Here is a 26,139-nt window from a genome sequence, read left to right on the forward strand (position 1 = left end):
GACAAACCAAGAACATTATTACTGAGACATTTACATTATAGACCTTTAACTGAGACCGTTTTTTTCCACAATACAAAACAATGACAATAAACATTATAAATGCTCTGTCTGCTTATAGACGTGTCTTTTATCCGTTATGAATATATCTTCACAGTAGAGAAGAAAGAACAAAGATAAAGAGGACAATGAGAGAGAGTTGAAATATTTAAGATTACAGAAATTCGTGTGGTTCGCCGGCTAGTGAAGGATTACCAAATAAAAGAGGAAGAAGGGCTATAATTTCATTGGACAGAACTCAAAGGCAAGTTCAGAAACTCTGGTCCGGCCCTTAAAAGCAGAACATAATTCCATTTAAAAAAGAAAGGAAAAAAATATATAGTTTCTTCTACAAGCACAAAAGCCCCCCAAAATCCATTATTTCCAGTTATCTGAGGATAATTTTTGTACTTTAAGTCATTTAGTCATTTATCTTTGAAATAGCTCTGTCACATCCTGCTCTCTGTTCTGCTGAAGATCTTCAGCACAGTCTACACACACACACACACACACACACACACACACACACACACACACACACACACACACACACACACACACACACACACACACACACACACACACACACACACACACACACACACACACACACACACACACACACACACACACACACACACACACACACACACACACACACACACACACACACACACAGGGCCCAGTGGAAGCAAACACCAGAACCACAACGTAAGAGAAACATTCATTCTGTTTATGTAATGCATCCACTGAGAGCTCAAGGTCAGTGATGTATTTCTAAAGAGACTTGAGGAAAACAGTCAGTGACACCAAAGTGATGTGAGTTCTGTCAATGCCCTAAAGAATTTATTCTTATCTGCTCTTAGAAAGGTGGAACGAGGTCATTTGTTGCCCCGTCTCTGATCTTGAACTTGGTCAATCAGATATCCTTGAGGGCCAAAACAACATATGAGAGACACTCATATATAAAATACTAAGCAATCAAGAAGCAAGACAACTCAATCATCCAACTGATGTGTGCTTTGTGGCATTATCTCTAGATTGCTGTAGTCTAGTTTACATTGTTGTTTGGTTAAATTCTCTTGTATACAATGGACCTACAACAACAAAAAAATGGTATGTCTAGGGTTTTTAATAACCTGTCCCGGGAAATTTATCCACTCTCCCGGGACACTGAATGTCCCGGTTTTCGAAAGGCTACGTGAATATGTATGTTCAAACTGTGTAGCGCGCACACGGCAGAGAGGGAGAGAGCGAGAGACCTTGCGTGTGTGTGCTAGTGTGCGTGTGCACCTCATGAAGTGCATGTAAGACGATATGATATGATCAGATGATTCAGAATAATATTTTTTTAAAGTGAAAAAAGGGCAGTTCTCCAAAGCAAAAATGTGAGTCCTTCACACAATTTAAGTGTGGCCAAGAAAAAGCTTTTTATTGGTTTATTCAAAAATCATCCTAGTCTAGTTTAGTCTGATCCTTCAAAAGATATGGAACTAGTCAAGATGGATGACTGCAGTGTGTTGAGGTGGACTTATCTTACCTCACTGAAGCAGGATATTTTGGGCAAAGAGATGTGTGTGATGTTAAAAAAAGTGTTAATCTTTTCTGAGCCGTGTACTCACCAGAAGCGTTCTTTAAATAACCATTCGAGTCCACTGATGTGTACATGACATACGGGCCAGGCTGGTTCACACCGAAGGGCTGTGGGATGGATAGAAGTGATTAACAATAAATACAAAACACAAACAATTTGCAAAAGGAATTTTAATCAGAAAACTACTTTTTAAGAAGCAAATAACAACCATCTCTAAAGGTCCCGTAACATTAGAAAAAATTGATAAAAATGTGCAGGCAAAACCGGTCCATTGTCTGCTATCAATAGTGTAGCGATATATGAAGCATATAATTATCACTTTTCAAACCAAGCAGCTTTCAATGTGGTGGATCCATGTGACTAACTGGAACCCATTCAACCCTCACGCAAAATTCCCAATTGCGTGGTTTCCTATTGAAATTACGGGGTTTTGCTTAGGAAAATTTGCAGAACACTGGTAAATGTGACAGCATCTTAACTCTATGCACACACAAGACGTTGAGACCATGCAACAGCCCTTAAGTGAATTGATCCAAAAACATATAAGATCATATCAATAAAACCTTCCCTGGAAAGGCTCATTGTAGTTGCCTGGGAAATTGTAAATATGACCTTGTTTCCTGCAGGACACTAAAAACCTGCACAGTGGAGCTATTCTGATGATACTGATGATAATTAGAATGACCTGACTGCTTGTTTGCAAGTGTGTGTGTGTTTTCAGTTGAGTCCACAAAGATCACCACAGCTTACACAGGACCAGCTCCAGTCTCCTACAAATACTGAGACACATGAGAGATGTCTATCAACAGCCAGCAGTAACGTGTGGCCAACACTGGCTCAGTGCCGGGGAGATGGGGCAGACCTGCTAATATGCCAGCTTCTCAATTATGGATACTTTTCTCTGTGCAGACAATAACCCTGGGAACTGCAAATGAACAGCATGCCAGGAACAAGTGGGTAGATTTATTTGTGAGGCATGATTATGAGTGGGGAGGGGTGAAATTATTCCCTTGTTGTAAATTATGTTCCCCTGTAGCTGATGAATCCAGCCAGTGGACAATGTTGACAGGAAATGGGACAATCCTGGAGCAGAAGCTCTTCGTCACCTAGTGCCAAACTGACATAAATGAGGGAGAGGATGACCTGGCAGCATCAGATACAGATGAAAATCGTTCAGTCAAACACAACAGTGAAGGAAAATTACACCGCCAGAGAATCTGACATCAGTGAGACCTGAAGTCTCACACATTTCTTTGGACCTGAAAACCTACTCAATCGCCAACATCTAAGTTCAACTTGATTATGCCATAGGAAAAATTGGCTTGCAAATAATTAGCATTTATCTGAAATACAAAATTATATTTTAACATTATAAATCTCTCTTTACTGTCACTTTGGATCAATTAGTGAACCCTTTCTGCATAAAAGCATTACCTTTTAAAAGCATTACTCAACATTTGAATGGTAGTGTATCTCACAATGAGTTACAAACCAAAAAATAACCTCCATTAAACTCTTCAGATTGGCTGAAGCATAGTAAACAACTGGAGAGCCTTAGGCTATAGCAACCATACAAGGGCAGGTGGATAACTCATGATCTCGCTGATGAAACCATTAGACAGCAAGAGACAAACATTGAGACTGAGCAAGCCAGAGAACACAGAGAAACAATGTAAACGTGGGAAGATAAAGCATCAGTGGAAACGAAGTGATGCCTAAGACAGCAGAGAGGCAAGAGGCAGCTAAAAGGAAATAAACGAATACGTCACAAGAACTGAATGGGGAATAGCAAACAACTCAGTGAGTGACTGCAACTGTGGGCCGAATATTTCAAATAGACTTTAAACAAAGAACCCCTTATGGCATTTTTTTTTTTGCAATAAAAAAAAAAAGGCAATATTTTTTTGTATTTCTCACCATTATTTCTATGTATCATTTTGAGTGGGATTTAATAATTGTCATACAATACTGTCAAGCACCTGTTTCACTGAAGTGTCATTAATAGCAATTTCAGAAGAAGAGGCACATTTTGAAGAAGAATCAAACTCATCAGATAGGCTCATGGTTATCAACTATCGATATATACGGGTTACAGTGAAGGATATTAGTTGGTTCTTTGGACCGCTCGGGGGTTGGACTGCATTCTCACCAGAAGTAAAAACCACTCCTTGAGGTGTTTTTTTCTTGATTGTTTTGGTGCAGATCCAAGTACAACTGCAATGCACATACACTACCACTTTAAAGTTCAGAGTTAGTACGATTTTTCAAAATATTTAATTCAGCAAGGACACATTAAACTGATCAAAAGTGACAGTAAAGACATTTATAATGTTACAAAAGTTCAAATAAATGCAGTTCAAATATATGCTATTCTGTTCCTCAAAGAAACTTGAAAAAATGTATTATGGTTACGATAAAAATATTAAGCAGCACACCTATTTTCAACATTGATAATTCTTGAGCACCAAATCTAGTCAGACTATCACCAGACCAAGCTCAATCTTTTAAGATTGAACATTAGTCTGGGCAGTCTGCTCTGTATTTTCTACTGCACAAGAGGCGTGATCAATTGGCATAGTTCAAATGACTGTACGCAATTGAATAGTCCTTCAACCAATCAGACCAATGATCCGGGTGACTTACTTTGCAGAGCGACGCGAAAACTCCAGGCAGGAAACTTGTCAACAAACGTGTTGGTTTGTAGCATTGATCAGCGGTTTGCAGAAGCAGCAATGGCATCGAGCGATTTTTGCAGGTTTGCCAAAAAAAACAAAAAAACATGAAAGTGAGTGGTATTTACACCGACTCGAGCGATTTGTTTGCTAAACTAAAGAAGCCATTGAGTATCGTCGAGAGGTTAAAAGGAATTGGATTGAAGGTCGCTTCTCTATCGTCATCGTGTTAAACTCGCCAATAGCGTGCCAGGTGGATAAGCCAGTTTGTGATTGGTCCCCGCAGATTTGTAATGGAAGCAGGATAGAAACATTTACAGGTTTCCAGCCTGAGCTGCAGGGTGAAATCAAATTGCCGGCAGATCGGGCTGGGTTTACCCAGTCTACACCAAATTAGCAAATTATAAAGATTTCTGAAGGATCAAGTGACATCGAAGACTGGAGGAATGGCTGGATATACATTATACCTTCCTTACTGACCCCAACTTTTGAACAGTAGTGTATATGCCTACAGGAACCTGAACAAAGAGAGACAATGCACCAGTTGCTGAGACAATGGAGCGAGACAGGAGTGCAGCCCACCTTAAAGAGCTCTTATTTAATCAAAGAGCCCTCTGCTATCCACTACCCTCAGGGCAAACTGTCTGAACTCGGCATATCACCAAGTGAGAGAACACACATGACGTCATCTGTGTGTGTTTGTGTGTGTCTAAAGAAGAGGATGAACAGCTGGACATTAAATGTATTATCTCTTAATTACGAAAGATGACAGTAAACTAACAAAGGTCTCTGACTGTGTATGTGTGTGTCGCTCATGTATTAACAGAGTAATGAATTGCTTTGAGACCCTGCCAAGTGCACAGTGTTGCTCCAAAACAAACACACCTCAGTAACATATTTTCCTGTCTAATAATCTCTATAGCTGTCAGATTGTGTACTATATATGGCGTCAGCCCTTCTGTTGTTCGAATTAAGAGTAACTGATTTGTCTACATGTTCACTCTTTTATACTCATAGTGCACTGCCAACGCTCATTTCCATTCACTCCTTTCCACTATCTGCATTGTGGCATTCTACAGGGAACAGTGATTGAGTGAATGAGTAAGTGATTTTAGATGCAGCTGAAGCAGAACTTTTAGCATTGAATCTACAGATAATGGATAAAAGTAAAGAAGAGCGTAGAAAAACACAATAGATGGCAGGAGAGGGTGAAGAATGGACTGATAGAAGAGAGAAGGTCAGAAAAAAGAAAGAATAATTTGTGAATATGTAAAAGAAACAAAGTATAGAAGCCCTCACAGACAACTGGAGAGAGTGTAAAAGCGAGAGAGAGAGAGAGAGAGAGAGAGAGAGAGAGAACAAGATTAAGAACATAAAAGCCTGTCTTCTCGTCAGAATGAGGACAGTTTCGTGACGCACATGTGCTCGACCACAACAGCCAGCCAACAACGTCAAAGAAGCAAAGATAACAAGACAGAACTCAGAGACAATCAAAATCAAGAAATACCTACATGCAGTGGTCAACTTATATATTGTTAATTTCGATTTAGCCAATATTTGGTATTTTTTAATTATCACATCGGATGAAGTTTTCTTGTGTGGCAGATTAATGCCTGAAGTGATCATTTTATTTTGACAGTGTTGAACACTTGCATCAAGTTGGTAAAGCATATTTTATATTGATTCATTTTTAAAACTTATTATTCAAATATTTCTTTCAATTGCTTTTGTAATCAAAGTAATTTAAAAAAAAATATATCAGAAGTTTTTTTAATTAAATAGTGTTGGTTCAGGGGCGGTAAGATTTTATTTTGAAAGAAGTTTCTTTCTCTTCATGCTCTCCAAAACGACATTCATTTGATCAAAAATACTATAAATAGTAATATTGTGAAATACTATTAAAATTTAAATTAACTTTTTCTATTTGAATATGTTAAAAAATATATAATATATTCCAGAGATGGCAAAGCTGAATTTTCAGCATTATTACTCCAGTCTTCAGTGTCATATGAAAACGCCTAGCTGTGGGCGCTTGAGAGCGTTTTGACAGCGCAGCGTTTTTTCAGTTGAGACGATTCGTTGCTATGATACAGAATATTGCAGCACTGTTTACTTGTAACTGATAATTTGTTTCATACTAAAAAAAAAAATTCCATCCATTTTGTTCGGTTAGCTCTGCTGGATGACGTCATTGTACAGAAAGAATGTTGTGACAGTTGGTCGGTGTGATTGGAAGGCTGGGTAAAAAGTGACAGTGATGAGCGCTGCGTTTTACCCGAAGTTGAACATTCTTCAACTCTCGGCGACCATTAAAAAACGCCGGGCACTCAGCACTTCAGCGTGAAAAAAAAAAAAAAAGGTCAGCGCCTGGTTACGCTCATGGCGTTTAAAAAACACGGCGCTCCCATTGAAAACAATTGGAATTTTACGCCCGCTGCATGAAAAAACTCTTGGTGGACACACGGCCTATTAGTTTGTGTTTTGGTTTTGTTTTCATTCTGTTCCGGTTTGCCTGAGTTCGGTTTGCTAGTTAGTTTCCATAGTTACTCATTAGTTTCACACCTATTCTTAGTTCCGTTGACTAATCTGTGTATTTAAGCCCTCAGTTTTCTCAGTTTCTTAATTTTCTCATGGTTCAGTGTTGTCAATGATTTATGTCGTTGGTATTTTTATGCATTTCTACCCATGTTCTCCTGAGTCTTCCGAGTTATTATTATTACAGAATGTTTTGTTTCTATTCTTTATCATTGTGCCATCATCACTGCAACCCGTTTCTGACAGTTGTGCTGCTTAATATTTTAGTGGAAACAATGATACATATATTCTTCAGGATTAATTGATTAATGGAAAGTTCAAAAGAATGGCATTGATTTGAATTATAAATCTTTTGTAACATTATAAAAGTATTTACTGTCACTTTTGACAAGAAATAATTTCTTAAAGAAAACAACAACAGCAACAACAAAGAAAAAAACGACCTAAAAATAACAACCCATTCTGACTCCAAATTTGGAATGGTATTGTATATATCAAACATCACCCACTTCAGTCAACCACCAACTACCATATTTACCTAAGATTTTACTCACTTTTATTACAATTTCTGTTTTGCTTTGGAGGAAAAATAAAGTCTTACAGTGTTATAGGTTGTTCACAGCACATTTAACTCAAATTTAATAATGACAAATAAAAAAAGCTTATTAAATAGGCAAAATGCATGAAAGCGGCAGGGAATGTGGAGAACATTGTGATTGAATTTGTTTGATATCTTCTGAAATCAGCAGGAACAGATTGCATGTTGGCCTGGTGATACTACACACATGCCATTGCCACTCAAGTAGAGTGTCTTGCATGAAAGAGAAGGAAAGATTAGAACTCACCTTAACTTTTTCTGGACAGTCATTGGAACAAAGGCCACTGAGAACTGCAGAGAGAAAGAGATAAAGACAGAGAAATGGAATCATACATTTGTCCCATACAGTGCCTAGCATAAGTGAACACACCCATGCTAAAGTTGACTAAAAAGAGGAATAAAAAAATCATCTTTTGGAAATTGATCTTAATGCCTTAAAAAAATGAGGAAAAATCCAACCTTTAAGGACACCCATTTCCTTTATGAATGAATAATTTATCGTAAATAAATAAATGTTCTTCCTTAAAATACAGGTTGCATAAGTCAGGACACCCCTATGTTAAATTCCCATAGAGGCAGGCAGATTTTTATTTTTAAAGGCCAGTTATTTCATCGATCCAGGATACTATGCATCCTGATAAAGTTCCCTTGGCCTTTGGAATTAAAATAGCCCCACATCATCACACACGCTTCAACATAACTAGAGATTGGCATCATCTCTCAATGCAAATCAAACCAGCTAATTGGCTAACTGAAATAAAACCATGCCAATCTCTAGGTATTAATCAATCTTAAAGGTTGGATTTTTCCTCATTTTTTTGAATTAAGGCATTAAGATCAATTTCCAAAAGATGTTTTTTTTATTCCTCTTTTTAGTCAACTTTAGCATGGGTGTGTTCACTTATGCTAAGCACTGTATATCTGGCCCTCAATAAGACAGGTTGATTGCAGTGTCCATATCAAACCAACACATCACAACACTGCTAAACACGGCCAGCACTACATTCACCTCCGCTCATATCACACTATTTAAAAGCAACTCTACTCCCGTAATCATCTTCAGCCAGGAATTATGCCTAGAGAAAATTAATTGGGCAAAATGTGCACTAAATTCCCACTAATGGTGTGAAATAAGAGACAGACTTTCTGCTTCTCTTGATGGCAAAATTGACTGTGCTTTAGAGAAAGGGAATATGAAAGGGAAAGTAAAAAATCATTAATTGCTCATTAGTGGCACACAAAGAACCATCTGTGTACTTGTGCATCTGTCTTTATCGAGACACAGCATTAGATTTTTAAACTGGCAGTGACAGGCAGCACTATTTAAAACCGTAAACAGGAAAGTTCATGATGGAAGAACTAAATTTAAAGGGGGAAAAAAGTGTCCTTGAAAGTCTGTGATGGAAAAACAAATGATGAAAATTTTTCAATCACAACTCGTCCTTTGGAAATTTCCAGATTTTTATATTTTGTCTGACAGGCAAATGTTCTGCATGAGTTATTAGGATTGAGAAATCAAATATGTGGCTTTGGTTTTAAAAGCGAATGTACTGATGGGTGAAAGAGAGAGAGGTGTGACATGAAGACTGTTAGACCAGGCATGAATGAAAAATGATTTCAGTTTATTTCTGTGCTTGAAAGTCAAGAACATAGAGATAAAGTAGATATTTTCTAGACCTCTATGAATGAGTGAACTTGCTACAGGACAGTATGACTGATACCCCACTGTAATGTGTGATGGATAACATTTTACCACACCACAGCTGCTAATAATTAAGGCAATGGTAGGAATTTGAGCAATAAAAAAATCAGAGGTGTATTTCAGAAACTTTAATGTGAAAAATATTTGTTTTCATGAAAAACATATTGGAAACACAAAATACTGTGTGTTATTTACTGGTTAATCGCATTTAAAAAATTACGTTTTCACTCTGGAACAACTGAAAAGATTTTGTTCCAATCTTCTATAATGTTCTGCAAAACAATATACCCAATCTTCAGTTTTTGAACCCTTGATTTGTATTAAATAAACATAAATACACATATAAATGGCAAATATTTCATTATATTATAGTAGATGTTCTTAGGCACATGGCATTTTTAAGGTTATCACAAGTAAATTTCAAATCACGTACTCTACCTTTCAATATTTTTTTTTTAAATAACTCATGCTCAATGCTCACCAATGCTGCATTTACTTGATCAAAAATACAGTAAAAGCAGGTATACTGTCTGTGATATATATATATATATATATATATATATATATATATATATAATTTTTTCCCTTCAAAATTTCAAACAACTGTTTTCTAATGTAATACATTTTAAAATTAAATTCATTCCTGTGACAACAAAGCTGAATTTTCAGCATAAATACTCCAGTCTTCAGTGTCACATGATGCTTCAGAAACATTTTAAATAGCTGATTTGCTGATCAAGAAACATTTCTTATTATCATTAATGTAGAAATTAGTTGTGCTGCTTTGTATTTATTTTTAGGATACTTTGAGAATGGAAATTTATTTGAAACAATGTAAGGGCCTGTTAACACCTGGTCACTTCACATGTTTTTACTGTGATAACTATGGGCCTGTTTACACCTGGTAATTTAATGTGTTTTTACTGATCGGATTAGGGCTGCAACTAACGATTATTTTTATAATCGATTAATCTGTCGATTATTTTTTCGATTAATCGGATAAAAAAAAGCAGAAGGAAAAAAAGCATTCATTTCCAACCCTTTATTCAAAAACAGAACTGACAGTGCAAATTCACAGTGCAAAAGATCTTCAGAAAGTGCACAAACAGGTCACTCCTTGAACATCCCTGAGCTGTTAAAGTAATAATAATAATAATAAAAAAATGGACTAACACAAAAAAACATACACATGTATGCTTTACATCTGCCAAATATATAGTTTTTTTTTAAAATAGTGAACAAAAAGATGTATATTTTTGTTAAAAGGGACCTGAGCTGTTAGAACAATAAATAATTTGATTTTAAAATGATTTGTTTGAACGTCAGAACTTGTTCTCTACACTACACTCACAGACGCACACACTCACAGTCTCACACTCACAGACGCACACACTCACAGTCTCACACTCACAGACGCACACACTCACAGTCTCACACTCACAGTCTCACACTCACAGACGCACACACTCACAGTCTCACACTCACAGACGCACACACTCACAGTCTCACACTCACAGACGCACACACTCACAAACTCTCACACTCACAGACGCACACACTCACAGACTCTCACACTCACAGACGCACACACTCACAGTCTCACACTCACAGACGCACACACTCACAGTCTCACACTCACAGACGCACACACTCACAGTCTCACACTCACAGACGCACACACTCACAGTCTCACACTCACAGACGCACACACTCACAGTCTCACACTCACAGACGCACACACTCACAGTCTCACACTCACAGACGCACACACTCACAGTCTCACACTCACAGTCTCACACTCACAGACGCACACACTCACAGTCTCACACTCACAGACGCACACACTCACAGTCTCACACTCACAGACGCACACACTCACAGTCTCACACTCACAGACGCACACACTCACAGTCTCACACTCACAGACGCACACACTCACAGTCTCACACTCACAGACGCACACACTCACAGTCTCACACTCACAGTCTCACACACTCACAGTCTCACACTCACAGACGCACACACTCACAGTCTCACACTCACAGACGCACACACTCACAGTCTCACACTCACAGACGCACACTCACAAACTCTCACACTCACAGACGCACACACTCAGACTCTCACACTCACAGACGCACACACTCACAGTCTCACACTCACAGACGCACACACTCACAAAGTCTCACACTCACAGACGCACACACTCACAAAGTCTCACACTCACAGACACACACTCACAGACACACACACTCACAGACGCACACACTCACAAACTCTCACACTCACAAAGTCTCACACTCACAGACTCACAGACACACACACTCACAGACGCACACACTCACAAACTCTCACACTCACAGACGCACACACTCACAGTCTCACACTCACAGACGCACACACTCACAAAGTCTCACACTCACAGACACACACACTCACAGACACACACACTCACAGATGCACACACTCACAAAGTCTCTCACTCACAGACTCTCACACTCACAGACACACACACTCACAGACGCACACACTCACAAAGTCTCACATTCACAAACTCTCACACTCACAGACACACACACTCACAGACGCACACACTCACAAAGTCTCTCACTCACAGACTCTCACACTCACAGACACACACACTCACAGACGCACACACTCACAAACTCTCACACTCACAGACACACACACTCACAGACGCACACACTCACAAAGTCTCACACTCACAGACGCACACACTCACAAAGTCTCACACTCACAGACACACACACTCACAAACTCTCACACTCACAGACACACACACTCACAGACGCACACACTCACAAACTCTCACACTCACAGACACACACACTCACAGACGCACACACTCACAAAGTCTCACACTCACAGACGCACACACTCACAAAGTCTCACACTCACAGACGCACACATTCACAAACTCTCACACTCACAAACTCTCACACTCACAAACTCTCACACTCACAAACTCTCACACTCACAGACGCACACACTCACAAACTCTCACACTCACAGACACACATTCACAGATGCACACACTCACAGACGCACACACTCACAAACTCTCACACTCACAGACGCACAAACTCACAAAGTCTCACACTCACAGACGCACACACTCACAAACTCACACTCACAGACGCACATACTCACAAAGTCTCACACTCACAGACGCACAACTCACAAACTCTCACACTCACAGACGCACACACTCAGACTCTCACACTCAGACGCACACACTCACAGACTCTCACACTCACAGACGCACACACTCACAGACTCTCACACTCACAGACACACAAACTCACAAACGCACACACTCACAAAGTCTCACACTCACAGACGCACACACTCACAAACTCTCACACTCACAGACGCACACACTCACAGACTCTCACACTCACAGACGCACACACTCACAAAGTCTCACACTCACAGATTCACACACTCACAGACGCACACACTCACAAACTCACACACTCACAGACGCACACACTCACAAAGTCTCACACTCACAGACGCACACACTCACAAACTCACACACTCACAGACGCACACACTCACAGACGCACACACTCACAAAGTCTCACACTCACAGACGCACACACTCACAATTATTGATAGTCGCGCGACACAACGAATCGATAATGAAATTCGTTGCCAACTATTTTAATAATCGATTTTAATCGATTTAATCGATTCGTTGTTGCAGCCCTAGATCGGATAGCTATCTGATTTGTGACAGCGGCATCAGCACTGGTAAGATCATTTAGTAGTCACACCACATTTAATGAAGACGATTGTGTTTTGAGCATCTGCGACTTTTTTAAGTAATGTTTGGAATGCTGCTCAAATCACCTCCTGAAGTGGTCTGAGTGATCGAATTTATATCAGTCTCGAAAGGGGCTTTTTAAGTACACCTGGTCTTTTCACGATAGGATTGCTATCCGTTCAGAGAAATGCATGAAGTCACCAGGTGAAAAAAGGCCATAAAAGTCTTTGCTGTCACTTTTGATAAATGCAATGCATCCTTAAATGGGTCAAGAAATAGCAAACCAAAATGTCCTTGATATTAACAGATAGAAGAGGTTACAATAAAACGCATACTGCAAGCTTCATACCTCAAAGCTACCTCCCTAGTTTAAAATATGAATTTTTGTTTTCCATTTTTCTGAAATGCTGAAATAATTTGAAATGCTTCATTCATGACACCACAATTTTCCTCTATACCCACCTTAATGTGCATATGTAAATCAAGGAGGTGCGCTCTTAATGTGCGTCTATTAATCATAAGAGCTATACATATTTTTTTTGGTCGAAATCTACTGCAGAGCTAAGTTTGTCCTCCGAGGCACCTCGAGCATCAAAACACGTGCATGGAGGGGTAGGCCCGGTGGCTAGAGCCACTGTCCCTGTGAGTTTGCCCCTCTCACCCTCTCTCCACAACAAACCAACTCTCGCCGTAGAACGTGATTCGGCCGAGCCACCTCCCATCTCCATCATCAATCTGCCCAATTTTAGTTTATTTTTTGGTTTGGGCCACTACCTCAGAATGTCTGTACATGGCCCGGCCGTGTAGGAGGGCATGGACATGCTGCAAAGATTCGCCAATCACAGATGTGGGTGTTTATTTGCTTTCCTGAAAGATATGACACTCCTTGGAACTGAATGATTTTTGACAGAGAGTGAAAATGGAGGTGGACAATTATATATATATTTATATTTTTACACATATATATATATTAAAAAAATTGGGGTGAAAAACCCCAACAACTGCTAACTTCATAACCACCAAATAAAACTGTAGTGTCACTTCACGGGGTCCTGCAAAAACTAAGCAGCTGCCATAGAGATGAACGGGAATGCTATCGGATAGTTTTCTCCAGGTATTATGGACTTCCTTGTGGCAGACATCCTGGTGGCCTGAAGCTGTCAGATAAATTTTAAATCTCTCAGGCTGGTGTTTGCATGGCTAATATTGAACACTAGTTTGAATATAGAAACTGACATGCCTGCACACGCATGCTAACGGATAAGGAAACATGCACACATAGTGGAAATGTCTCTATCAATGACAAGTTACCAGCAGGGCTTGTGCAGTGAGCTGAATCATGATATGCACGGTCATGACACGCTCCCATCGTGTGTGCGCGTGTGTGTGTGAGCATGTGAGGCTGTGCAGTGCCCACCTAAGAGTACAGCATAAAACCATTAAAAGACAGAAGGTTTAGCACTGAATACCTCTAAACATTTATGATTTGCTTGATCCCAATGGAATGCCATTTTGTGAACTCATTTCATGTATAATGCGCTTGTTTACTGCCAGGGCTTAGGCTGAGCCTTCATATAAAGATAAGAATCCTGGAAACCACTCTAATACAATGAAATAAAAATAATCAAACAAGTGACATTGCTGGCATCAGACATCTATGATAAACTGAGGGGAAATACAGAGTGGTAAAGTGGATATTCGAAAAACAATTAAATAAAAAACATGATGGTTCATTCATCATGATGACATCTTGATAACTTTATAAGGTTACGAGAACAATTTCCCAGACTGAACGTCCTATCCCAGGACGTCTGATTTGATTGTGTTTGAACAGCTTCAACTGCATATTTGCTTGTGGTGACAAAAGGAACGGATCCAAATAGTCTTGCAGTTTGTTGTTCCCAGGACATAGGGAGATTCCACGGAGTGAATATGTCGGGAGTTGGCAGTAACAATGGAATAGCTGTGATGTGATGGCTGTGAAATTGGACATGATGCCTGCTGTTCTGTTCTGCACTGGTAAACCAGATGCCACCGACACTCTAAGTGACTGTGTCTCATGTCAATCATAAAAGCTGCCCCACACAGACATCATTACATCATCAGAGGTGGTGGAGCTTTATAAAGTTGGAATAAAACCTGTCACTCTTAATCTAGTCCATGAAAGTGGTGACCAGGTGGTTTCAAAAATGTGAGATCCCAGCCCGGAGTCGTGAGATTACGTGCATTACCATACCCTAACCCAGCAGTAGCGAAGATGACTTTATGATTGGCTCTTCGTCTCAGCTGAGGTCAGGCAGTGATTACAGTAACAAGCATCACTCTCAGTCTCTCATCACCTAATCATTACACCTCAATGAAAAGAAAAAACAGAACAAAAAAACAACAACAACCCATCTGTGCACACTTAAAGCTGAATTACCTTCCTGATAATTCAGTGTCTCCCTCTACTATATCTGTCTAATAAGACAAAAAAAAGTAAATATATTACAGTCACTGACAGGATGAAACAGAAAAAAAACGGCAAATCATTCATAAAATTCAATATGAATGAGTGACATTAAAAATGCCTCCCTTTATGAGTTCCCATGTACTGTTATAACGTGTGGGATGGGGGCTTGGTTTACAGCATGACAGATTGAGGAAGGAGCGCACACTGGACTTAACAAAGAGTGCAGATGTTCCTCATTGCAGCTAATCTGCATTCTAATAAATGAACAGGAATGCAATCAGCTGCCATAGTTCTCCCTCTATGCCTATAGCCAACACACACTTACTCATCCACACACACACCACAAACACACACTCCAACCACAGTCTGTGTGTGTTTAGCGCACGCAATCACAGATAATTACAGCACCTGGCCTCTCCCCTCCTCTTGTGCTCTCCTGCAAACCATTCACTGCTCATTTGGACTTCTTTTTGCCTCTATTGAGTTGTAGCTTGAGGAGAGGTATAAATATCTGTGTATGAGGATTTATGTCACTAATGAAAATAAAGGGACAAGATGGTGTTTTAAACATGGCAAAAGATAAAAAGGCTTCAGATACTGGGATGTAAATGTAGAACGGGCGAAAAAAACTAAGGCTTTAACATATCACACGTCTATGATAAGGCTTGAATTCTTTTCATGTTCTGCTTCAGATTTATGTGAAAACATACATGGCCTTGAGGACTTAGCAGCTTCGAACAGAACTAAATTTTTTATTTACTCCTCTGAGGACAAAATAACAGGGCTTCCCTGACAATATGTAAACCACAGGGTAAAGGTAATTGCATTAGGAGACAGCTTACATACCCACAATCCCTCTAGAGGACAACAATGAGGCAGGTTAGTTTAATGCAGTGGTGTACGTCACCCTGCCATGCCTCAATGGACGGTGGTGGGTCAGGTTGGTCTCAGGAGCTTTCTAGTCTTTCATCAGTACTCCAATCAAAAATTGTTCCAATATTTTGATAATGTTATGCATATATGAATATAAAATGACTTTACCTGCAGTACAGAGTAGTTCACAGACTGCAAATGAAACAGAATCTGTGACAAACTGACAAACATTTGAAAGTATTACAATAGATTGTAATACTCCTGCAGTCTTTTTGTTTTCCGACTTATCGTTACATTGTGAGAAATTATTCAGTGTGTGAGTAAACTGTCTGATTTAAACTAAATTGTGAACAATTTTAGACATTTTTGCAAACCAGTTATAGTGATTAATTTGTGAATCTGGCATTTAGATCTGATTCTGAACAGCTGATGGAAAACTCACATGACGTGAAATAATTATCAGGAAAATGATTCCCAGGTCGGAATACACTAATCTCCACTATCAGGCATAGATTTTTCTGTAATATTTTACATGGGCACAGCAGTATTTCACTGGGGCTAATTGCCCCAGTAAAAAGGGCCTAGCAATGCCCTTTATTAATACAAATGGAGAACTTCTATATTTTGGGCTGCAGAATGGCAGTTACTAGCATCTTTGAGTTTGAAGTTATTTGCAGCCAACTGTCTGAAGAAAAACACATCTCATAACAATTTAGAGCACATGAACATATGGACTATGGCGGTTTCTTTTGTGATTCATGTGAAATTCAAATTCTAACCTAGTGCTTTTAAATGCAGCACATTTTGGTTGCTTAATGCATTTAAGAATCTGTGGACTGTCTCAGAAGTGCTGAGGATATAAAGAGCTAATATATTTAGCAGGGATGGCATCTCAATCAGACTGCAAATTACCTCCCAAATTGCCATGTTAACTGTTCTTTAACCTCTATATTACCAATTTGTTGTTTTCATGATCAGTTGTTGCCTTGTGAGTACTCGAGTACTTGTGTAAATATTTGTTTCTGCCAGTATCGCACTAATATTTATACCAATGTTCAAAAGTTTGGGGTCAGTTATAATAACTTTTTTGTGCGAAAGTAATACTTGTATTACTTTGTGCAAAAACCCATTAAATTGATCAAAAGGGACAGTAAAGATCCTATAAAAACCACGGTTTCCAAAAAAATTATTAAGCAGCACAACTGTTTTCAATATTGATGATAATAAGAAATGTTTCTTGATCAGGAAATCAGCATATTAGGATGATTTCTGAGGATCGTGACACTGAAGACTGGAGTAATGATGCTGAAAATTCAGCTTTGTATCACAGGAATAAATGACATTTTAAAAAACATATACAAATAGACAAAACAGTTATTATTATTTCACAAAATTACTGTTTTCACTGTATTGTTGATCAAATAAATGCAGCCTTGGTGAGCATAAGAGACTTCTCTCAAAAACACGACAAAAAAATCCCCAAACTTTTAAACGGTAGTGTAGCTTCCCATTCACAGCAACAGACAGTCAAAAAGATGCAAACAACATCTGTGTGACTAGACAGGCTGACGGTAGAGGAGTGCAGGAGCATGAAGTCATGAGTCTGCCATTATTCACAGAGAAATCGTATAAACTAGACTCATAAAAGCAGCTTTATTATGGAGGAGAGTCTGTATAAAACATACCATTTATATTGTATATAAACATAAATTCCACCTCTCACTCACACACACAAGTGGCTATTTGATTTGAAAACGGCACAAGCATCTTGGGAGCACTTTGTCACTGCAGTAAACTACCCAGAGTGCCTCTCTCTTCAGAGCCAGACATTCTATCTTACAGCAGTCTCATTAAACAGCACATCTACAGGAAAGAGAGAAACAGAGCGCGCTAATAAGCGAGAGGAGGGGAGATTTAGAGACTCTGGGTCAGTCTCATCCCTGTTTTAATCTGACACTGATAGAATGATCCTCACATGCTGTTACATTGAGGAAGCTAATCTCTGCGCTTGAGCTAGAGGAGGATCTCTCCTTCTTTAATTAAAACACAGCAGGCAGGATTAAATGGCATCATGGCTGCTTTCTAGTGGACACATTTGGCTCTGGAAATGTCAGCTCTCCAAATGTCAGCACCCGGAAGCTCTACTGCTGCTACGGTGGCCAGGCTGGGAAAACGCCACATCTCATACTCACCGATCACTTTCACGAAATACGCGTCGGCCTCATAGTTGTTCTTCAAAGCGTGGATTACAAGGTCTTCCTTTTCCCCCTTGCTGAGCACGATCATATCCAATATACCCTGCAAATGAGAAATCAGAAACAATGTATCAAGCCCATTGAATCTCTCCCGTCTGATGAACACTCATATCCTTAATGGACTCCAGCAAGCTATTACGCTTCTTATCAGCTCCTCTCTGCAGTCTATTGGTCTCGCTCTTAAGAACATGGTTGCGCAGGAGCTCCTGTACAGATAGCATCGCAATACTGTGCTAATGATGACTAGCTCGAATGCTAACGGAATGAGACGTGCGCGTGCTGTTTGTGTAATGAGCCTTTAGCTTCATTAGTTATGCAAGCATGAGGGAATTCGAGGTAATTGGCTATATTATGATTATGATGGGGAAAAGGTTGCGATACAGATGGAAAGAAGGGTCGAGGGAGGGAAGGAGTGAATCATAGGAAGATATAATGGCAAAATTAGACACGTGCATATAGATGCTTGAGGGCCGTCTGCAGCAGTGAGATATTTCATTTCTTTAGGTGACCCAGGAACCACACAAAGAAATACAGACTCTCATACAGGCAAACACACAACATTTCTATAGCAGACAATCATGAGATTTATATATTTTATTATATATATTTTATATTTTTCAGGAAAATCACGATTCACATTAAATATGAATCGTTAATTAAATATAATAATATTGTGTTTGGGTCATCTAGAACCAGCATTCTAGATGTTGTGCGTATTATTTTTTATACTACTATAGTATTTATTAATATTAATTTAATTTGAATTAGCTTTTACATTTTCAGTTTTTGTTTTCATTTAGTTAATATTTTAGTCATTTTGTAGTGTTTTTGTCATTTTCATTAGCTATCTTTCAATCATTTTAATTAGCGTTAATTTATGCATCATTTTTAAAAAAAAATTCATTTAAGTACCAAGTCAAATATATTTTACAAGTTAGTTGCCATGCAACATTTCTAAATTTCATGTAATTTTTTACGATTACGTTTTTAATCAAATATTCATATTTCATTTTATTTCAGCTTTTTAGCAATTAATGAAAACTATTTTTAATAGTTTTAGTTAACAACAACACTGCTGCTTATTCACATCATGTTCAAAGAAGTCTTTAGACTACAGAGACTGCTACACTATAGGATGACAGGGTGTTAAGCATCAGAGACTGGGGTTGGTTGGAAATGTAGAGGGTGTAATTCTCTACTCTCAATGTCAAAAGAGAGCCTGCGCCACACCACTGGGGCAACATTACACTCAGAGTAAATCAGATAATTACTAAAGCTCGGTATAATGCGGGTCACGGAGACATCAAGAGATGAACAAAGAGTGATCGGGGACAGAGAAAGGGAGGGAGATTAAAGCAGCGGCAGGGTTTTAATTAAAGCGCCAAAAGCAAGGGGAAAAGGCCAACACTTACGTCCTCATAGATGTCAAAAAAAGTGGCCACAACAGCCCTGGGGATGGCACTGAGGTCTGACTGTTCCCAGTGCACACGAAACATGCGGCCCACCTCCCGACAGCTCGCGTTATTACACGCCACGTTCTCCAGCAGGAATGCCTGCTGCTGCGTGCTGTGGAGAGAGAAAGAAAGGGAGAAATTACTGTTAATGTGAGGAGATCTCAGGAACACAATGCTAAAATGTATGCAAAGACACTGTCATGTTGAATTTAACCCTTGATAATTAAGTTTGCAAGCATATAGCAAATCACGGAACTCTGGCCAATTAAAGAGCATGTCTGAGCACTCAACACTACTTAAATTATAATATTATCCGCATACATGCACACACACACGAACACCGTGGAGAAGCAGAGGGCTTGATGACTGAGTGAGACTGGAAAAATGCCTGAAACTTGTGCACTGAACTTTTCGATCCCTAAATAAAAAAGGCAATTAAGCAGAACCTATTCCTCCCCATAATTCAGTGCTGAGTGTGGGGGAGCTGGATCTGGGAGACAGCACTGAATTATGAAACGAGATGCTTTTCTGCATTGCTCAACAACCCATCTGCCAGGCCTCTGCTTTATTCAGGACCCTTTTTCGTTCCTGTATTTCACAGCCATTTTTCCCCATAGTCTGATATTTACCAGTGACACTTCTCAGAACTACTCTAATTTCAACCTGGGCATGCGTGAGGCTAAAAATAGAAACTGTATGAAGGTTTTCTTCTCTTTCTTCCTTCTGCTGTTTCTCCTTGGTTTCAGGAGAAGGAAATGCAGATGAGAAGTGCACAAAACATACATTTGAAGTGTGTTAACTGCTGCCAACTTATCACAAAGCACATACTCCAGTTGCTGCATAAAAAGATTGAGCTGCATAAACAATGTTCCAGCTTTGAAACAAGTTGAGCTCTATTGACATACTGCTGATTACCACAGACAGAAATCCATTTTAATAAAAACAAACAACATGTTTGTTTAATATCTATATAAATACAATATTATTCAAAAGTTTGGGGTTGGTACATTTTTTAATACACAGACACACACAAAAAAAACTAAAATTGTAAAATATTAAATGAACTGTTTTCTATTTGTATATATATATTTAAAAATGTGATTTATTTTGGTGATGCCAAAGCTTAATTTTCAGAAGCCATTACTCCATTCTTTAGTGCCAACTAATTATTCTAAAATGCTTATTTGCTGTTCAAGAAAGTTTTTATAATTATCAATTTGAAAACAGTTGTACTGCTTAATATTTTTGTGGAAACCATGCTACTTTTTTCAGGATTCTTCGATTTATATAGAAAGATTAAAAAAAAGCATTTATTTACTATTTACTATTTACTATTTTAATTTACTGTGACTTTTAATCAATAGAATGCACCCTTGCAGAATAAACATATAAATTAATCTAAATTGTTTTGTAAAAAAAAAACCTCTTTCTCTCACTTTACACTGTATATGTGTTTACAAAGTTGGCTGTATTTGTGTACACTTACAGTACAAGAAATGCGCCCTCACAGTAAGAAAATTAGGCGTGAAACAGACACACACCACTTAATACAGTGTTTATCAATACAGTAATTATATCCATCATAACCCAAATGATAGTCAGGTCAGATTTAGTTGATCTAATGGACCCCAGTAAAACCACTACTCTGTTCAATACACACCCACAGATGGGACTCAACATATTCTAAGACTACAAACAATGTGATTTATTATTTAAACTCATATTCAAGTTGAACTCATATTCAAGTTGAACCATGAAAATTAATTTCCCAGTTTAGTTGTCCGGGATGGTTTGGCAGGCGATGAGTCTTTCTGTGCGGATTGTCTTGGTCAGTCTGGAGCTTGGGGCACTAATCTGTATTTCACAGCCAAAGCCCCAGTACACCTTTGCTGGCCACCCATCAGTGCAGGCTGATTTGGGTGGGGTGGGGGGGCTTTCGCCAAAGTCAGCCAGCCAAGCACACAGACTTTGTTCCCTCACAGGATTAAACGACACCACACTTACTGCTGCACGGAGAACAGATGCGTTACTGAAGCTTTCACAGGTCTAACTGGCGGCCACACACAGAAGGAAAGTTTTTGTCCTTGCATTTGGCTGTACAACTGTCATGGCTGCCAATTTAAAGACTAGTAGTTAAAATACACCAGTGCATTTGGAAAGCATCTGTCCTCAAAGCACATAGACAGTGGAAGAGTAGGTGCCAGAATTTGTGTGTGTGAACCAGAGTGGTATTTTAGGTATGTGTGCGTGTAAGTACAGTATGTGTCATTATGAGTGTGTGTCTGGTCAGTGGGCATGCAAATTCTTATCCTTTCGCTCCCTCAGTGGAGCACAGTCGTGACCGGTGGCTCGCTGTGCCGACCGCACATCCATGAGCACACACAAATTCCTCGCTTAATTGGGAGCTTCAGACCCAGCACCATGGCAAACCCAGAAGGGAAGAGCAGGCCAGAGGCAAGCCTACAGGCTGACCTCTCCCTCCGCCTCTTTCAACTTCCCTCTGTTTTTTCTCTCTTTCGAAAGCAAAAGAAGGATTTACTTAGCCGTTTCCTGTCCACTGTGGAGGCCTTGCATCAAAACGTCGAATTTTTTAACACATCAGTTATCCAGAGGACAAATTGGGTGAGAGAGAGTGAAAGAAAGGCATGTTGAGAGGGACGGCAGGTCTGGAGATTCTCTGAGGGGTAATATGACAGAAGCAGAGAGATCTCGTCCCCCCAGGCATCTCTTCAATACCGGTCCACCCACTCTTCCTGAGGCTCTTCTCTCTGTTGCTGTATGTGTTGGTCTACTTCTTTTTCAATTTGCTCTCAAGGGCAAAAACAAAGCAGTCTGAAGGGTGGATGTCATTTCAATCATTTGCTACTTCTGCTCTCTGGAAATAGTATGCTCCTGAATAAGGAAGAAAAAACTGATAGACATGCAGAAAATACTGTACATAGGAGGCTAAAAAAAAGTCATTTTTAACTTCAACCAGGTAGAAAACAGGACACAGAAATACAATTAAAATTAAGATTAATTGACATCAATTTTTTTTATTACTATAAATAGCAAATATTGATGTGCCAAAAGTTTGTTTGAACGTTTTGAAAAACTTTACAATGCCTTTCAATTGAGAGATTACAAAATGTTAGGTAGACAGAGTGAATCATACTGAACGATATAAAAAACGTCAGTTAGAAAGACAACGCGTTTATTAACGAAAACAAAGCCTTTTGAAAACGCTCTCCAAAGTGAATACATTTGAAACCGATGTTTTTCGTGTTGTAGTGTGCACTGTGAAAACGGAGGTATTTGAAAACGATGACGCATGTTTAGTCATGACTGCATATTGTACCGATAAATATTCATGTTTATACCGGCATTGTGCCTGTTATGTGCTATTCACTTTCACACAGTTGCTTAAAATATTTGCACACTCTGCAAAGATGACAGAAAATTTACTCGCATTTGCTGTCCAGCGGCAAAACATGAGAGCAGTTGCGTTTTAGACCAAACATATAATGGTGAGTGAGTGCGACCTTGAGATATTTAGCAAAATAAAATTCTACCAGAAGAACAGCATGAGAACTATATTATGTCTGTTCCGTCTGTATGATCTCAGTGAGCTTTTATGTGGTTTTACCGCATGCACACACAGTAAGGTGAATTTAGTGTTTCAGTGTGGATGAGAAACTTTTGAAAAACGCCACTTTAGATGGAGAGCGTTTTGAAACGAAAATGCTGTTTTAAAATGTATCCGGATTAATGTAGACACAGCCAAAAGACAAAATGATAGATTGATAGAACGATAGATAGATGGATAGATAGACAGACAGAACGTCAGACAGGTAGATAAATAGATAGACAGATAGATACCTAGATTCCCAACTGTCCACCACAGTGACCCTCAGTAATGTGTATATGTTAAAACACTGTGGTATCAAATGTTCACACATTTTCTAATTTGTTACACTGTTTATTTAAATTTAAAGTTATGTTATAATATTTTCTTCTATTATTTTGATGTTTTATTATTATTATTATATATATTCCAAGCTTTGGCAATATTGTATTATTTACAGTCATGCCAATAAAGCAATTTTGAATTTGAATTTAGATATACTGACAGTCAGAATGATAGACGGTATGATAGAAAGACAGACAGACAGACAGACAGACAGACAAACAGAGGAGACAGACAAAAAGAGACTGATAGACGGATAGATAGAACGATAGACAAACAGAGACAGACAGATAGACAGAATGATAGACAGAACGATAGACAGAACGATAGACAAACAGAGAGACAGACAGATAGATAGACAGAATGATAGACAGAATGATAGACAGAACGATAGACAGACAGAGAGACAGACAGATAGATAGACAAACAGAGAGACAGATAGATAGATAGACAGACAAACAGAGGAGACAGACAAAAAGAGACTGATAGACAGATAGACAGAACGATAGACAAACAGAGACAGACAGATAGATAGACAGAATGATAGACAGAACGATAGACAAACAGAGACAGACAGATAGATAGACAGAGTGATAGACAGAACGATAGACAAACAGAGAGACAGACAGATAGAAAGACAGAATGATAGACAGAACGATCGACAAACAGAGAGACAGACAGATAGATAGACAGAGTGATAGACAGAACGATCGACAAACAGAGAGACAGACAGATAGATAGACAGAGTGATAGACAGAACGATCGACAAACAGAGAGACAGACAGATAGATAGACAGAGTGATAGACAGAACGATAGACAAACAGAGAGACAGACAGATAGAAAGACAGAATGATAGACAGAACGATCGACAAACAGAGAGACAGACAGATAGATAGACAGAGTGATAGACAGAACGATAGACAAACAGAGAGACAGACAGATAGATAGACAGAGTGATAGACAGAACGATCGACAAACAGAGAGACAGACAGATAGATAGACAGAGTGATAGACAGAACGATAGACAAACAGAGAGACAGACAGATAGAAAGACAGAATGATAGACAGAACGATAGACAAACAGAGACAGACAGATAGATAGACAGAGTGATAGACAGAACGATAGACAAACAGAGAGACAGACAGATAGAAAGACAGAATGATAGACAGAACGATAGACAAACAGAGACAGACAGATAGATAGACAGAGTGATAGACAGAACGATAGACAAACAGAGAGACAGACAGATAGAAAGACAGAATGATAGACAGAACGATCGACAAACAGAGAGACAGACAGATAGATAGAAAGACAGACAGAGAGACAGACAAAAAGAGACTGAAAGACAAAGAGACAGAACGATAGACAAACAGAGATAGAGACAGATAGATAGAACGATAGACAGAACGATAGACAAACAGAGAGAAAGACAGATAGATAGACAGACAAACATGCAGAGAGACAGACAGAGAGATATATACACAGACAGATAGATAGATTTATGGTACTCAATAGTTTGAGTGAAAGAGAGATCCAGAAAGCAAACAGCAGCTAGCACAACTGACATGCTAACGCTTCAGCATGCATTGCTGGGCTAATCAGCTCCGACATGAATCCATGCTTGCTAAAACCTCTCCCTGGACTCAGAGTACTTCATGCAGACTGCATGAATGAACAGAAACATCATTACCACATTACGGCAAATGGATCAGTTTAGATAAGAGTGTCATTTAATGCAGAGAGCAACATAACCAGAAAGCATGTCTTCCCCAATCGGCTGATGTAGATTTTTAGAGACCTTTCAAATAAATCCCTTCTATCTAAAGTGAAGGAAATAAATCTTTGCTTAAATGTTTGAGAGACCTTTAAACTTTAATCGCGGCTGCATTTCCAGATGCCATTAAAAGAAAATGGGAATACAGTCCACTCCGATGGATCTGATGCGGTCAGGAGTGAAAAAATATTGACATTTATCTTCTATCTTCGCAAAATGAAGACGTATTTTTACTCTTATTGGAACGGTCACTAATCCTGACTGACAATGAGACAAGTATTTCAAAACACATGCTCATGAGATGGATGACCATTGCCTAGCAACAGAGGCCCTTGCAGCTGCAGTAGCTATAGATTTTAGCTTGAGCTCGACCAGGGCAAATAATTCAATTTAGGCACAATTCCCCATTGATATATATATATATATATATATATATATATATATATATATATATAT

At 39.0% G+C, this 26,139-nt stretch overlaps 1 protein-coding gene across 1 annotated transcript in view; it reads right to left on the reverse strand.

Annotated features, from left to right (window-relative positions):
- Positions 1–26,139, reverse strand: part of itfg1 (integrin alpha FG-GAP repeat containing 1) — a 142,670-nt gene that overhangs the window by 26,447 nt on the left and 90,084 nt on the right. Inside the window, exons 11-14 of the mRNA XM_077229264.1 lie at positions 19,920–20,073; positions 18,445–18,550; positions 7,683–7,726; positions 1,659–1,737 (exon numbers count right to left, since the gene is read on the reverse strand). Coding sequence (XP_077085379.1) covers positions 1,659–1,737; positions 7,683–7,726; positions 18,445–18,550; positions 19,920–20,073 — 383 coding nt within the window. The remainder of the gene's footprint in view (positions 1–1,658; positions 1,738–7,682; positions 7,727–18,444; positions 18,551–19,919; positions 20,074–26,139) is intronic.

This window comes from Siphateles boraxobius, unplaced genomic scaffold (assembly GCF_051911475.1).
Source record: "Siphateles boraxobius isolate OS27281-9 unplaced genomic scaffold, OSU_SipBor_1 130, whole genome shotgun sequence".
In the NCBI taxonomy this organism is placed as follows: Eukaryota; Metazoa; Chordata; class Actinopteri; order Cypriniformes; family Leuciscidae; genus Siphateles; species Siphateles boraxobius.